General features: G+C 40.1%; 1 protein-coding gene across 2 annotated transcripts in view; it reads right to left on the bottom strand.

The window, feature by feature from the left end:
* The window catches only part of TLK1 (tousled like kinase 1), a 143,471-nt gene that overhangs the window by 46,319 nt on the left and 83,968 nt on the right, over positions 1-13,184 (bottom strand). For both annotated transcript variants that reach the window (XM_040971701.1, XM_040971702.1), the window contains 2 exons: positions 9,088-9,163; positions 3,151-3,197 (listed from right to left, as the gene is read on the bottom strand). In XM_040971701.1, the coding sequence (XP_040827635.1) occupies positions 3,151-3,197; positions 9,088-9,163 (123 nt within the window). The remainder of the gene's footprint in view (positions 1-3,150; positions 3,198-9,087; positions 9,164-13,184) is intronic.

The raw sequence follows: 13,184 nt of genomic DNA on the forward strand, positions 1-13,184 counted from the left end.
ACAAAACCTGGCAACAGGAGGGGCTCTGAGGGAGGAGCCTGAGCAACTCCTCTGACAGGACACGGATCCTGCCAATAAACGCAAGAAACATGGAAGGAAACAGCCCAGAAGAGGTTATGGAAATTGTCCCACTGGCATGCATTTGGCATGGGTTGGGGACAGACTAGGCTGAATCAGTTCACGTCATCCACTGGCAAATATGAATACCGGAGCAGAGTGTGGGTCAGGCCGGGTTTGGTCAAGGCGGGAGCAGTACACAACTCAGAATGCCGAGGTGAGGCTGCCTGTGTCAGAGGAGACCGCAGCACCCAACCATCAAAACGTGAGAATCAGGAGGGAGGGGCAGAGCCGACAGGGGAATAAGGGGTAGTGTCCTTGCTGGATAGCTGCTCCCACTGGAGACATGAGCTAGAATGGGGATAGACCAGACTAGGCAGGGCTGCAACACCTGTGCGCCTCATGTGGATTAGATCAGGGAAGTGCCAGGATGGGCGGACTATTCCTACTAGTACTAACAAAACTAGAGGGGATGAGAGCTCTCGGGGCTTAACCGTAGCAGAAGCTGGCACTAAGGGCTGATACCCTCAAGTCCAGCCACAGGGTCACCTGGAGAGTGCATAGTTCGGGAGTGAGAGTGACCCGGGGAGGGAAGTAGGGGGCTCATTCCTCTTGGGCTACCATTCACATGCAAGGGCACAAAACAACTAGGACAGGGGCTGGGGTGGCTAGACAGAGAGGCACTCAACAACATCCGAGAGGGCCTGACAGTTGAGCTGGTTCGATGGAACTAAGCTCCAATACCCTTCGACATTTACGAGAGCCAAATGGGATATGGGACAGACTGGACTAGTCCGCTACACATACTGGCAAACCAGAGCAGGGGCAGGCCTGGTGGGGGTTATTCTGAGTCGCTCTGACTAGGCTGCAGCTCCCACTGGTTTATGTGATGGCCGAGTATGTGATGACCAGAACCAGGATAGACTGTAACACCCATTGGTTCCAGTGGAAGTCGGGACAGAAGACGGAACCAACCCAGCAATTGCAACCACCAGTTGATCAGAGAGATGGACTGTGCCAGGCCCTGTACTTGAGAGTACATATAGGAATCTGGTTTGGGAACATCTCAAAGTCTCTTTGGGGACCCACTCAACCAAAATGGCAGACTCAGAACCTTAACCAAGAAAAGACAGAAGATAGGATAGGTCAATCAACCACCACAGCTATATGTTGGCTGCGAAACACTGGACAAAAGGAGACTCCATGATGGACTATGTCAATCAGTAGATTATTAAACAGTCTCATCGTGTCTGGAGTGGCGAGACTGGCAGCAATGCATAACTGGTGAACTACCAGGACCACTTGAGCAAGGATCTCAGAGCATGCCCTACATCCAGGACCTGGGGTGTGTAGGGGACTGGGTGGGGCTTCTCCTCAATATTCCCTTTAGCCCTTGTAACTTTTTACCCTTATCAGCAATGTAAAGATTGCCAAAATATAAAAAATATGGCCCTTAATCCCAAGAAAATTAAAAATGCTTGCATGTAGAGATGCCTTAGAAACAGAATCATCACTGTTAAAATGCTAGAATCCAAAATTTCACGATACTGTATGAACTGTGGGAGAAACTCTTCTCCCTACATCATATATTGGCTAAGTGGTCCAGATGCCTACATTCCATTTTGGAGTGCCTGGACTGATTGTAGCTCTAGGTCCTGACTCCAGCTTCCTACCAATGTAGATTCTGGGAAGCAATAGTAATGACTCAGGTAGCTGGGTCCCCTTCATGCATGTCAGAGACCGAGATTAAGTTCCGGAACCTAGCACCAGATCCAACACAGCCTTTGGCATTTGTGGACACTTAGGAGGCCGAACCAAGAGATGGGAAGTCTGTCCCTCAAATAAATACAAACAAAACCAAATAAGTCTCTTCCCTTTAACAGTACAAAACCTAAATTTTTTAAAATTATTTTTTCCAACACAATTTCATATAAAGAGAAGCCAATTGATTTGCCTCATGGCTAGTTATTTTCTTACCCAGTGCTTCTATACCAAGAGGCAAATTGCTGCTAATGACTGCTGCTAATGATCTGGGAAAGCACTAGAGGACGGCCCAAGTCCTTGGCCTTCTGTATCCACATGGGAAACCTGGAAGATGCTGTTTCCCAGCTTCAAACTTGCCCAGTCAGCTCTGGCCTTGCAGCCATTTGGGGAGTGAACCAGCTGATGGAAGCTCTCTCTGTTTCTCCCTTTCTCTCTATAACTCCAACTTCCAAGTAAAATGAATGTGTCCTTAAAAAATAAATAAATAAAAATGAAAAAGTAGAGCTAACACAGAGAGGAAATGCAGACAGAAAGGGAGAGATCTTCCATCAAGTGTTCATGTCCCAAATGGCTGCAAAGGTCAGGGCCTGAGCCAGGCGGAGGGAGCTTCACCGGGTCTCTTATCTGGGTATAGTGGCCAAAAATTTTGGGCTGTCTTTAACTGTTTTCCCAGGTACATCAACAGGCTGCAGGAAGGAAGAGCAGCAGCCAGGGCTCAAACCAGTGCCCATATGGGATACTGGTATTGCAGGTAATGGCTTAACCCACTACACCACAACGCCAGCCCACATATTTGCTGTTTTAACAGTCACATCAATGTTTTCTAATTTAAAACTGGCAGCTCTGTTTCTATGTGGAAGCAGGGAAGCATTACAGAAAGGGCAAGAGTGCACATTTACTATTCTTAATTGCTACACATTTCTACCAATCATTGTGCCTTCAGCCATAGAGCTCACATACAGCTACAGTGTGATAAAGCCTGTATTCTTACAAGAGATCAGCAACTTCAAGGTCTACTCTTTGTTCTTGCATTTAAAGTCTACCTTTAGTAGGTTACTTTAGATATAACTGATTCTAAGATTCAAGGTCTTTAAAACAAAAACACTACCAAAGATATACCTACAAGATATAGGACAAAGAACTTTCACAATTATGACACAATATCAACATAAAAGCCAACTGTAACGTTCCCAGGAATAAAGGATATCATTCATACGAATGAAAGCCCTGATCAGATCAGCCCTGAGCTGGTACTTAAAAGGAAGCATTCTCAGGTCACAGCGGAATTCTGCTGAATTAGGAACTGGAAATAAACCTCAAGGAACTTACTTCAAAATAGTCGCTAATTTTGTGGCCACGTCCCCCAATAATTTTTCCTAAAATGTCAAGAAAAAAAATAATAAAACAAGTTAATCATGAGGACAAACTGTATACTTTAACAGATAGAGGGAAGATACAAAATATAACTTCCGTAATATACACAAGAAAACTATATTTCAATATGGCAGTAATTAATGGGTATCAGATTTAAAAATTCCAAAAAACTAAAATTTAAATAACATTTCAAACATACCAAATTTAACAGGTCCCAATTATTAGAGCATAATATAAATAAATAATGGTAAGGGATCTCTTATTTTAAAAAAATACATTATTAATATTTTTAGTAGCTAATTAAAGAAAAACAAGTCAATAGACAAAAGAAATGTAGATTTTATATAACTACAATGTTAATACGTGCAAATAATTAAAATGCTGTGATTAATACAAAACAACACAATAACAAAAAGATAACAACATGCTTAACTATAAATTTTATCAAATGTTTTATTTTCTAAAAAAAGCATTTATGAATCTAAAAACATTTAGAAAATGTTTTACTTTCTAAAAAAGAATTCAAGAGTATTTTAAATACTGTTGTTCTTATATAATGAACCAAGTCATTGCAGATCTTACTGTTCTTTGAGCATCTTCCTCAATAATGGACTCCTCAGCTTTATAAATACTGAATTAAGGACTTGCTGACACAAAGTATTTAGAGACTGTTTTGGGGAGGAGGGTAGGAATCCATCCTTGGCTGAAATTATATAGAACACATGCCTTTCTCATGTTACAGTCAAAAAAAAAGCCCTAATGATACCATGGAGTCAGAAGCTTTGCATAACAAGCACATAAAGGGGACTTTAAGAGGCATGAGAAAACAGAATTAAAAGATAAAAATTAAAAATACAAGTTTTCTTCCTACAGAAGCTCTAGCAAATTAAAAATATTTTTGCAAACAAAGATACCAGCTTTAGTCCATCCCTAAAGAAATAATGGTCCTGGAATCTAACTATACCAATGAAATCTTTTTTACCTTACAAAATGAAGAAAAATGAATGTATTAAGATTAGAAGACAAAAAGAATTCAGGAGAGCCAGTTGTGGGGCCAGGAAACTGTAACTTCCACTGTGCTCCTGAGGGGTGCTGAACTACCAGAAGCTGTAGCCATGGTCTACAGGTCCCAACTCAGAAGATCTTGTTTTTTTTTTTTTTTTTAAGATTTATTTATTTTTATTACAAAGTCAAAAATACAGAGAGGAGGAGAGACTGAGAGGAAGATCTTCCGTCCGATGATTCACTCCCCAAGTGAGCGCAACGGTCAATGCTATGCTGATCCAAAGCCAGGATCCAGGAACTTCTTCCAGGTCTCCCAACCAGATGCAGGGTCCCAGTGCTCGGGGCCATCCTCGACTGCTTTCCCAGGCCACAAGCAGGGAGCTGGATGGGAAGTGGAGCTGCCGGGATTAGAACCAGTGCCCAAATGGAATTCCAGCATGTGCAAGGTGAGGACTTTAGCTGCTAAGCCACGCCGCCGGGCCCAGAAGATCTGGGTTTAAAAGCCAGGCTGAGTGGCACAGAACGGTAGCTTAGTGGCTAAAGTCCTTGCGTTGCATCCTCCAGGATCCTTTACGGGCACCAGTTCTAATCCCGACTGTTACACTTCTCACCCAGCTCCCTGCTTGTGGCCTGGGAAAACAGATAAGCATGGCCCAAAGCCTTGGGACCCTGCACCCGCATGGGAGACCTGGAAGAAGCTCCTGATTGCTGAACCAGCTCAGCTCTGGTTGTTGCAGCCACTTGGGGAATAAAAAAGCAGATGGAAGATCTTTCTCCCTGTCTCTCCTTCTCTATGTATATCTGCCTTTCCAATAAAAATTAATAATCTTTAAAAAAAAAGTCAGGGTGAAGAGCCAGGGGAATGCTTTGTTCCAAGGCTCTGAACCCAGATGTTAAGCCAAGTCAACACTGCAGGTGTCCAGGGTACCCTGCTACTGACAGGGATCACTGCATTCCGAAGAGAAACCAAGCATGTGTAACCATCATCCACATGGCCAACCTCCTGCTGTGTATGTGTGTTGTATGCCAAAGAGATCGTGGCTTTGGAATGCTCATGTCAAGGCCTTGGTGTATGGCCTGCAGGAAGCCCTTACCTAAGCAGCTACAACATAATGGACCTTGGTGGAAATTGGGGAAATCAGAAGATGAATTTTATGGAAGACTATGGAAAGAAGACAGGACTTTTTTTTTTTTTTTCTTTTAGTAACAAACTCCTGGTTTGAGGAGTTTGGCAGTAGTAGCAGCAGCAGGAATCAGTGCAGCAAAACAGGTCTGTAAGGTGGGTGAGTGGATGCCTAATGATTTCCCATCAAACTCTTCATTCAACTGCCTTTGTTTGCTGACACATATAAACAGAAGCACTTTCATTTTGGAAAGCTTCTGATGAGGCTTTCCAGGGATTTTTCCTCTTTTCTTTGAAGAGTTAGAGACAGAGAAAGAAGATCTTCTATCCACTGATTCTCTCCAGATGGCTGCAAAGGGCTGGGCTAGGCAGAAGCTGGAAGCCAGAAGCCATGAGCTTATCTGCCTCATGGGTGCCAGGGACCCAAACACTTGGGGCATCTTCTACTGCTTTTCCTAGGTCATTTGCAGGGAGCCTGCCAGAAGTAGAATAGCTGGGAAACAAACCAGCACCCTCATGAGATGCCAACACTGCAGGCAATGGCTTTACCTATCACATCACAGGGCTGGCCCCTCTGGGCCATTCACCTGCTGCAGCCAGGGCTGCCTTTCTCACTCTCCTAACAGCCTTGTTTTTGTGGGCCAAAACAAAGTCAACAATCAAAATACTAAAAGCATCCCAAAAACCTGTTGTCTTGACCTTTGTGCTTGCCTGACAGGCACTTGCTTTGATCACCTGACCACTGAGTAGCCATTGTTTTGACTGAGCTTGGTCTTCAGGATTGTACTGGTAACACCATCTTTCACCTCCTAGTGCACTTCTGTGAAGAGATGCTTCAGGATCTTGATCTCGCTTGTTGCAAATTCCCACTGAGAATGCTTTTCTCTGGTGGCTGATCTCCGTGGAACAGTTTAGGCAACTACTATCGAGCAGGAATTCTGCTCCTCTTCATTTTTCATTCCAAATGGCATAAGCTAAACCAATTGACATGTCTATGCTATTGATTACTGCTTTTGCTGTTAATCATCAATACTCTTCCTTTAGCGTACAGATAAGAATAATTTTGTCCTTGCAAATGGATGTGGACAGTCCTCCATTCTGAGTGTTTTAAAATCCATTGTAAACTGCTGATTTCTTTGGCATGTTGCCTCCATAATTTTTTTTTTTTTTGTAAAGCTGCAATGATTTCACCACTTCTCTACTCAAGTTTCACACAAAACTTGATGTTTATGCGTACTTTAGCAGAATTCATGCTGCTCTGATATATTTTCCATTCAAACTGATACCTTAGAATCTTAGCACCTCAGACCAGGTCCTGGTCACACATGCTATAACATGTCAGTTTACCTCGCTGCAAAAAAATGTTCTGAAATCTCTGCATAATTTATTTAACATGAATTTTCCATGAAAGTTCTCTAAATGGCTTAAGACTCTCATACACATCTACCAATTCAGTAGATTTATATTTGTGCATTCATTGTTTCGTGCAACAAATACTTCTTAAGTTGTTATTAGGTGTCAGGTATGACTGAAAGGAATAAATAATATACTCAAAAGCTCAATGAATACAAATTCCTTCTTGGAATACATAAGGGAATATTTACAGATCCAAATGAGTACTAAAGACTATATTATATAGTCTTATTCATATATTTATATATTATAGAAAATATATTTTATAAAATATAATATATGTTTATATTATACAAATATTATATATGAATATATGAATATGTGTAAATGAATATGTATATACATACACATACACACATATATGTGAGATATATGTATATCTCAGAAATTTTGAAATAAAGTTTTATAGAGATTAATTTGAGGTCAGATAGGATTGTAAGTTTGTTAAATTCCCAGGGTTGGCATCAGGTGAAACAGCCTGGGATGACAGCTTTCCATGAAGGTGCTGGTTTGTACCCTGGCTGTTGCACTTGCGATTCAGATCCATGTTAACTGCCTGGGCAAAGCAGCAGGAAGACAGCTCAATGACCTGTTTCCCCGCTACCCACACAGGAGACCCAGATGCACCTCCTGGCTCCTGGATCTGGCCTGGCCCAGCCTGACCACAGGCCCAACCTGTGGTCATCTGGGGAGTCAAGCAACAGAAGGAAGACACTCTCATTCATTCTCCTCTCTTTCTAAATATGACTTTCAAATCAAACAAATACTTTTTTTTAAGTACTATCCTTCTGTCTGTAACTTTCCATCATACTCTAAAGAGATACTATTTGTTAGTGAAGAAAGAACTGGTTTTGCTTGCCATTTCCCCACTTTTTTCCTTGAGCGAACTCGGATTCTGTTAATCTTATTCTCTGCCCCTGCATTAACTGTAGGGGAAGCTGACATCTATAGGGCCCCCATTTTGAATTCCCCTTCTCTCTTCACAAACACAGTTGTTTTCTGATACCATCCATTCTTCACATAGTCCCTATTTACAAGGAGAATTTTAACCCATTTTTAACTTTAGAGATGCACTTGATTTTTAGTCCCTCTGCTGATATCACTCATTTTGGCATGGAAACAATGTTAATACGATGACATGAAGAGATCATTCTAAAAGAAAATGCGATGGAGAGGGAAGACACAGAAAACTATTATCTGAAGCAAGTGAGAGTGAAGATGATAGCATAAGTAAATCTAATTTAGGCAACAATCTCAAAAGCAAAAACAAGAAAAAAATCAAGAAAAGTCTGTAAACAACAGAACACAAAGAAAAACAGATTCTTAAAGACAAGTTGGGTCAACCAATCTAGAAAAGCCTCAACTTGTTTGGGCATTGATTTTTGAATTTGTTTAATCTGAAGTAGAAATGCCTGTAATTAATGTATCTTTACAATACACAAGAGATTCAAATTCACGGATTACACTTACTACACTAAGAGAAACTGCAATAAGACAAAAAATGAACTCAAAGTGAAGCATAATGTACTGTGAACCTACAGAAATTTTTATAAATTACCTTTCTCACAAAGATATTTCTTGCACATTTATTCCTTGAACTCAGAGCCATATATAAACTCATGAGCCATGGGCTCATAGTCGTAAGGCCAAAGATAGGTTCCATCTTATGCATATGAAATTATCATGATTTAAAAGCTTTATACTTGATTTTGAGATTCAAATTAAATATTATTACTATGTTGCTCCCTAAGACAAGAGATTTTATAGTTCAAGGAGAATAATTTCCGTTACTTAATATATCATAAAAGGTTGATGTAAAAGTATGAAAAACAGGTAAGGAGAGGGAGAAGACGCCATTTCAATGACAGATTCTCAATTACGTCTATACAGCCTTTAAAAGAAATGAAAAGTAAGCTTGGGTATTTGTTCTAATGTGAGATTTATAACTTTTTATTACCAGAATTTAAATAAAGAGGAGTGAAACACAGTAAGATGTTTGCAAGATCTGGACATCATACTTGTATTTCTTGGACTCACATTAAAAAAAAAAATCCAGACATCTCAATATAATGAGCATTAGATAACTCCCTGTGGCACAAAAGGACTAATTTCACATCACTACTTGTCATGCCTAAACTATTATCAATGCAGAATCTGCATAATAGCTATACATTCAGAGAGACATTAAATCACTTACTTTACAATTAGAATATTTACTGGAAGGCAGGTAGGAAGGAAAGAAAATAGGAAGGAAAGAAGGTAGGTAGGAGGGAGAGAGGAAGGGAAAAAGGAGAAAGAGAAAGAATTTGTAAATGTCTACCAACTCCAAAGGAAGATGCGGTTTCACTTACCCTGACTACTTTCACTCTGGTTTTCTGCTTTCCTCTTTCTTCCCCTAGATGATTCTGATTGTTTCTTCTCTGGTGTCTACGGAAAATTAACATAATTTAAATTACACTTTTGTAATGCAAAATTAATGTAACCAGCATAAAAACGACTTTACTTTTCAGAGCCAAAGAGTGTTCAACAGTGCTTATAGGACATAAATATTTGTTTATTTATATACAACATTTAAAATTTCTTACTGTGTACATTCAAAAAACCCCAAGTACAGAAGATCTTGAACCTATTTTTTTTTTTTTTTTGGAAATCTACATTTATCGGGCCCAGCTCCACTTCCCATCCAGCTCCCTGCTTGTGGCCTGGGAAAGCAGTCGAGGATGGCCCAAAGCTTTGGGACCCTGCACCTGTGTGGGAGACCTGGAAGAAGTTCCTGGCTCCTGGCTTTGGATCGGTGCAGCACCGGCCATTGCGCTCACTTGGGGAGTGAATCATCGGACGGAAGATCTTCCTCTCTGTCTCTCCTCCTCTCTGTATATCTGACTTTCCAATAAATAAATAAATCTTTAAAGAAAAAAAAAAGAAATCTACATTTATATAATTTTACTTAAGTTGGATGATAAATCTGAGAGTAATCAAACTTTTCCATGATGCCTTCAAATTCTTAACTGGGGCAGAGGTAAGAAGTTCACCTTTTGTTTTTCTTACTATGTCCTAATACCCAACCATATTTAGTTTAAAATGGTAAACCCAAATGAGAAAAAAACAGGTAGGATATGAACTCTGATAAATACAATCTCTGCTAAGAGGCCCATTTACCTAAGTGTCCTACAATTATTATCCAGTATCAGTTATAGCAAATTAATGCATTATGCCCTAGATCAAAGAGGTCAGAAACTATGGTGCGTGGGTCCATTTTTTTCTGCCCACTTGTATTCATAAAATATATGATCTGCAGCATAACTTTAACATATTTTTAAATGATTAAAATTCTAAAAATTCACAACAGAACAGCAATATTTTGTGATGTAAGAATTAAAAGGAATGCAGATCTCATGGTCTATATAATTAAAGCTCTGTTGGAACAGACACTCATTCACGTACTCTCCAGAGCTGCTTTTCTACAAGGGCACAGTCACACAGTACAAGACACTCATGTGTACCCTGACAGGAAGTCTAGAGACCCTTGCCCTAAACTCAGGGGTTTGTTCCTTAAATAGGCACCAAGTATTTTTGTGAAGTCTGAAAAAATAGGTTGCTGAGTCAAAATCTGCAAAAGCGCAAGGCACTGGTACTGAGCTTAGTGCTACAGGAAGAACAATTTCTGAACTTAATAGGTGTCCTGGTGAGAATCTGAATGAATTACTTTAGGCAACTGTAATCTTTTTTGAAAAATATTTATTTGTCCATAAGGAATGAATAAGTATTCTGATTCACTCCCCAGTCAGCTGCAAAGGCCAGACCCGGGCCAGTCTGAAGCCAGGAGCCAGGAGTTTCTTGTGGGTCTCCCATGGGTGATGGGTTTCAAGCGCTTGAATCATCCACATTAGCAGGGAGCTGGTTTGGAAGTGGAGCAGATGCGACTCAAACCAGCGCCCATAAGGTATGCTCACATGGGAAGCAGCAGCTTTACTCGCTATGCCACAGTGCCAGCCACTAACGTTTGAAGTCTTTTACCTCTATCTGTCAACAAATTAACCAATTCAGAAAAGTACTGAAGGTTGCTAGTCTGAATTCTTTGAATTAAGTGCTTTATCTTTTCCCCAAATCATTCTTCACTTCTATGTCGATTATATAGTTATTGACAAATACGCGAATGACTAAAAGTTCAATTAAGGTTAACACTAGTGTGGTAGAGCCAGAATTTATATCCAAACCATTCAAAATGTTCCTTTTTTTCCTTCCTGTGCAACATACTATCACTATTAAGTGAATCAATTTTAAAAAATTGTTTAACAATCTCATCATGTCCAACAAACTGTCTATTCACTTTGACTTCACAAATCAGGGACCTTAAAGAACATCTACCTACCGATCTACCTAGGAAGCTGGCTGATACGCCAAGGTGCCAGTTCATTAGTCTAGTTTCTACGGCAAAATCACCAAGTTCAAGGTAAATAACCAACCTATTTTCCCAGCAATAAAACACCACTGGGGTAGGGGTGGGGCCTGAGTTCAGCGTTGGCACGCGCAGGTCAGGTGTTAGAATGTGGGTGGATACTAACCCAGCAGCTTCTGTTCCTGACTAGCCTGCTGGCTCTGCAGATCTGGGAGGCAGAGGTAAAGGGGCTACTGCTACTTGCATGGAGCCCCAGATAAGTTCCTGACTCTATATCCAACCAATTAAACAAAATCAAAAAATATTAACATCCTAAAAGTGACACTGAAAACACAGTATTTTTAAAAGCCGGGAAAAAAAATGACAGGAAATGAAATATTCTAAACGGACACCATGGGTTAGTTCAACTGGTACAAAGTTTCTCGGAAGTGATGAAATGCTAACATGGCTTCGTTATTCCAAGGGAAGGCTGGGAAGGCATAGCGCATATACACATCTCAAACTTGCTGGGGTAACTCATTCAATACTTCTCTTGATACATGCTTCAGATATGTAAGGCTTACTTTGTTTTTCACCAACACCACATTCCTCAGCCTGAGGAAGTAGGATAGGCCTATAGGTAAAAGTTTGTTCTGACAAATAAACAAAAAAATCAAACTGCATTCTGATTACAGAAAACAAGTTTATCTCCTTCAAATAATCTGAGGAAGGAATCGGAAAAGAATGCTAGAATTAATACTAATTTTTTGACTCTTAACGCATGGGTAGAAAGGTGGAAAAAACTGGTAATAAAATACTGAAAACTGAATAAAGTAAAATATGTGAACAGGAAATCTAGATACACTTACACTAGCCTAGAAAGCAAATGTCTCTATTATATGCACAACTTTTGTCCCTTCCTGTGGCCCTTAATCTGGATCACGCCTGTCAGCATCCTACTATGCAGTGCTGGCCTGTGACTACTGTCATCTCAAAGCCTATCTACAGGGACACACCTGGGACATTCTGTCCATATGCACGCACAATTGCCTCAAAACACAAGCAGCTTGGGTGTCTGAAGAAACAAATTTACTGTATAATGGATGCATTATACACAATAACCCTTAGCATGTCTTCACAGCCCAAGAATTAACGTTCTCATTTTTAAATGTGCTACAGAAGGACTTTGAAGATTAAATGAGAAACATAATTAGGACAACATTCACAATAAAATAGCTATTCAATACTATTTAATAAATAACAGTATGTATCCAAATAATTTTCTTGTCTGAATGACTATCCTTCTATCTCCTCAAACAAAACCACAAAACATTAACATCCTGATGCATTTGATGTTTCAGCACTTCAACCACGGATCACGTTAAATGATTGGCATTTCTGCTCTAACAGCTTACTTGCAAGGCCTAGACTGCAAGGCATAGAGTCTACAATCTAGGCCACTGGCAGCACTCAAGCAGAAGTGTATGCCACAGTTTTTTTTAGTTCTGAATTTAAATAATAAGGACATCATCTGTATTAAACAAAGGAAAATTATACCACTGCTGCTACTTTTCCAGAATCATGTATTTGTATACAAACCTACCCGAGGATTTAGGAAGAGGGGGAGGGGAGGGGAGAAGAGAAGGGAAAGAGATGCAAAAACTCACGAAATATTTAGTTCTTAAAAAGGCCCATAAAGACAAAAAGGATGGACCAACATCTGTGCTTTTCAAACTGTATCCCAGTGATACTACAAGAGAAAGGAGTCGGATCCAGAGAAAGGATGGCAGGAATGGTCAAGTGAGTTAAGGTCCAGACTGGAAGAAACATCCTATGCTACTTCCCCCTGAGCCCTACAAATGTTTCTCCTATTTTAATCTTGGAATTGTACATGAAATATCCTTTGCTGAAGCAAATCAGCAGCTTAAACTTTGAAAAATTACTGATCATGACCAATGATTCCCTTAAGGAAATCCACAGAATATCAACCATGCCACCTATGGATTTATATGATTTAAAATTGGCATACAAACATTTTAGAGTTCATTTTCAAACCTGTTATTGTTCTTG

This window comes from Ochotona curzoniae, unplaced genomic scaffold, assembly GCF_017591425.1.
Source record: "Ochotona curzoniae isolate NIBS_2020 unplaced genomic scaffold, NIBS_Ocur_1.0 contig_2210, whole genome shotgun sequence".
Taxonomy (NCBI): Eukaryota; Metazoa; Chordata; class Mammalia; order Lagomorpha; family Ochotonidae; genus Ochotona; species Ochotona curzoniae.